Source organism: Chaetura pelagica, unplaced genomic scaffold, assembly GCF_000747805.2.
Source record: "Chaetura pelagica isolate M959 unplaced genomic scaffold, ChaPel_1.0 scaffold119, whole genome shotgun sequence".
NCBI classification, from domain to species: domain Eukaryota; kingdom Metazoa; phylum Chordata; class Aves; order Apodiformes; family Apodidae; genus Chaetura; species Chaetura pelagica.
The window spans coordinates 2,731,567-2,734,716 of record NW_009954406.1 but is presented as its reverse complement, the minus strand read 5'-3'; the positions used below and the strand labels follow the sequence as shown (position 1 = coordinate 2,734,716).

Here is a 3,150-nt window from a genome sequence, read left to right as displayed (position 1 = left end):
CTATTTCTTCCAAGTCAATCCTGAACTCTTGGAGGCTTATCAAATTAGAAAACAACAAGGTTAATGAAATGCCTTCTAACTCTTAAGAACTTAATCTGAGAGCAGGGTGACACAGCAGAAGCCTCAGTGCTCCCAGATTTGGCATGTGCACTCCCTTTAGAAGTGAAAGGGCTTTATCCAGGGAGTGGGGTGGAGGGGGTAAAGAAAGCTCAGACTGGGGGAAATGAACTGGTTGAAAAACAAGAATACCTGTTTCCTGTGCTCCTGCTTGCTTTTTTCCTCCTTCTCCTATTTTGTATTAAATTCTGACCCTTCACCTGTTAACTTCAGGCTTACATGCATTTGGCAGTTAAGAAAATGTCCTTCAGTGACATGCAGGAGCCAGACAAATACTACAGTTCACCAGAAAAGAAGAGGGTCAAGGGTCCTGGTTTAAGATTTCTAGAGCATTTCTCCCCTTCACACCCACAACTATATCCCTCTTATATCACTCTTTTTTTCCTACAAAGATTGGCAGGTTGCTGGAAAGCCTCACCACGTATAAAAGGGACTCTCAACATGACTAATAAATTCAATTTCAGTACCTGAACAGAGGAACTATTTCATGAATATCTTTAAGTTTCTTAATTTCTTCATCTCGAACTGGAGCACAAAGAGTCCCCATCATCCCAATAACAAATTCAACCAATTTAGAAATGTCAAGGGCCTCATTTTCTGCCTCCTGTTTTATCAAATCCAGATCAAGAACTTCTGTAATCTGGCTTCTCAGTCTAGTATGACCAGGCAACAAGAAAGACAGGAGATTCTGAAATGGAAAGGTTTTAACAGTACATTAATTCTACATATCAAAGACTACATGGATCAAAACAGTTATTGAACCACTTTGTATTTAAACTAATTGCCATTTACAAGTGGAATCTCCTTTTTAATTTTTTTTTAACCAACTATTCCCCAACTCCAAATGTTTCACCTCATTCTGTATGAGATTGAAGTTACTAAGTGATAAATACTCTGTAGCACAGATCATATTTAAGACTTTTGTACTTGGCTTTGTCAGCCCTTTGCTGGGGCATCCCATTGATTCCATAACTTTTAATACTGTCATGGCATGACAGAAACTTGGAATTAGGAAATTAGTATTACTTAACTTTTATTAATCTTAGATGATTTTGCATTTATTTTAACATTCAAATTTCTCTTCTGGGGTTATAAAACTTACGTATGTTCACAGATAATGATACAGTAATGAAAAAGATCAAGAGACTCCTTTATGAAAAGCCAAACTTAAACTACTTTTGCCCATTCGTATCCACTCAACTACACAAATTCAGTGTTACCTTGATATCACATCATCTTACCTCTTTAATTTCTCCCAATAGTTTAATTGCATGGTCATATGTTGGTGGATCTTCCTTTAGCTGAGCTTCCAGACAATCCCAGAAAGCTTTATGCACAATATCTCTTACTTTTTTTTCTAAGCTGTGGGTAAATATGAGCAGTTAAAAAGCATGAGCCTTGTCTCTGCACCACCTCATACAGATAACCTGCAGCTCCTGAAGAACACACATAGTAATATGAATATAATTTAATAATGAATAGATGACAATTAACAGAGCTCTGTCATTTTAAGTTAGTTAGAAAAGCAAGAAAAACTGGACATGATTTTGAATGGCTTATATCCTAATATACATACAAGGAAAGGCAGATACAAATTAAAACCTTGAAGGTATCTATCATGTGCTACCTCTGAAGTAAACAACTGAACAAAATTTAAAAATAAATCACAAAAATTATAGCTTGTCTTCAAAAGACCAGTATTCCTGTTCCTGTCAAAAGCCTCACTAAGGAAATGCAATTCTACCAAGTAAAACACATTAAGTAAACCTAACAGAAATTAAGTAACATCCCTCACAAAAAACCTTCTGCATATCAACGCATAAATATGGCAATTAGTGACATAAAAGTTACTCTTAAGTTTGTGTAAAAAAGTAAATTAATTCCACTGTTTCAGTTCCTAATTCAAAATACTGAAGTTCACCCCTCTTTGGCAGGTAGGCTCCTGTTCACATCAGCTTTTCACTTCAACACCGAAGAGGCTCAATGCTCACACATCCACACACAGGGAAACACCCACGACAACCACCAGACTCCCCATGCTCTGCCTCCATGTGCAGCCCAGGCTCAGGCAGCTCCCAGGGGCACTTCTGCCCTGTGCCCTTCTCTCAGAGAAGCCAGAGCTGGGATGTGCTCTACTGACAGTGAAGTACAGCCACAACTGCCTTCTCCTCCAACCACTCATATACACATACAGTCAAACTTGGGAGACTCTAAGCTATACACACAGAACATTTAATTTGAGGATTCCAGAGTCCCTCTTCAGGCTTTTTGCCTGAAGGACTGCTCTTGCTTTTCTTGGTGATAAACAGCTGAACACAAACTCCCCACAAAAGCCAAATACAGGGATTTAGTACAGAAGCAGGGCTGGCCCATCATTAAGCCCTGGCACACCTGAGTAAGGTGACCTCTGCAGTACATCTGTTTCTGTGGTCACCTGAAGAGGTGACAATCAGCCACTCTGATGAAGAACTACAGCTACTGCTGAGCATCTGTGAGCAAAACCATCCAGCTCTCCAAAGTCCCCAGCTCTTTCCTTCCTGTTCCTGATTTTTTTTAAGGAGGTGGGGGAAGAAGAAAGGATAGAAAAAAGAAAACATGCTAAAATCCTTTGTCCCTGAAAAATGCCATGATCAATGCGATGGTGCTAAGACATAGCAGAAAAGTTATCCACTATCATAGCACATTTTCACATCCGAAGTCCACATGAAGGAGCACAGAGCAGAAGTGGACACTGAACACAGCAGCACTCTCTTCACTGTGGGACTTCAGATGACACATTTATTCTCAGCTATCAACTGCCAAACAGAAAACACCTGACAGAAGTTCCCCCAAAAGATAGATGCTGGGAGAAGATAATGTAACATGGGGAGAGTGAGCTTTGCCAGCTTAGTTTAATGTTGTTTGTCCTCAGCATTTAAGGGGGCCACAGTTCTGCTTCATACCAACTCAGAGGCTGAGACAAGTGAACAAAGTATAGCAAAGACCCTCATCCATTCCACTAACTTTACTCCGAGGCAATTCCTGCTGGGCCCA

General features: G+C 39.8%; 1 protein-coding gene across 1 annotated transcript in view; it reads right to left on the bottom strand.

Moving 5' to 3' along the window:
• The window catches only part of TCP11L1 (t-complex 11, testis-specific-like 1), an 11,139-nt gene that overhangs the window by 3,058 nt on the left and 4,931 nt on the right, over positions 1-3,150 (bottom strand). Inside the window, exons 3-4 of the mRNA XM_010004258.1 lie at positions 1,359-1,479; positions 585-805 (exon numbers count right to left, since the gene is read on the bottom strand). Coding sequence (XP_010002560.1) covers positions 585-805; positions 1,359-1,479 — 342 coding nt within the window. The remainder of the gene's footprint in view (positions 1-584; positions 806-1,358; positions 1,480-3,150) is intronic.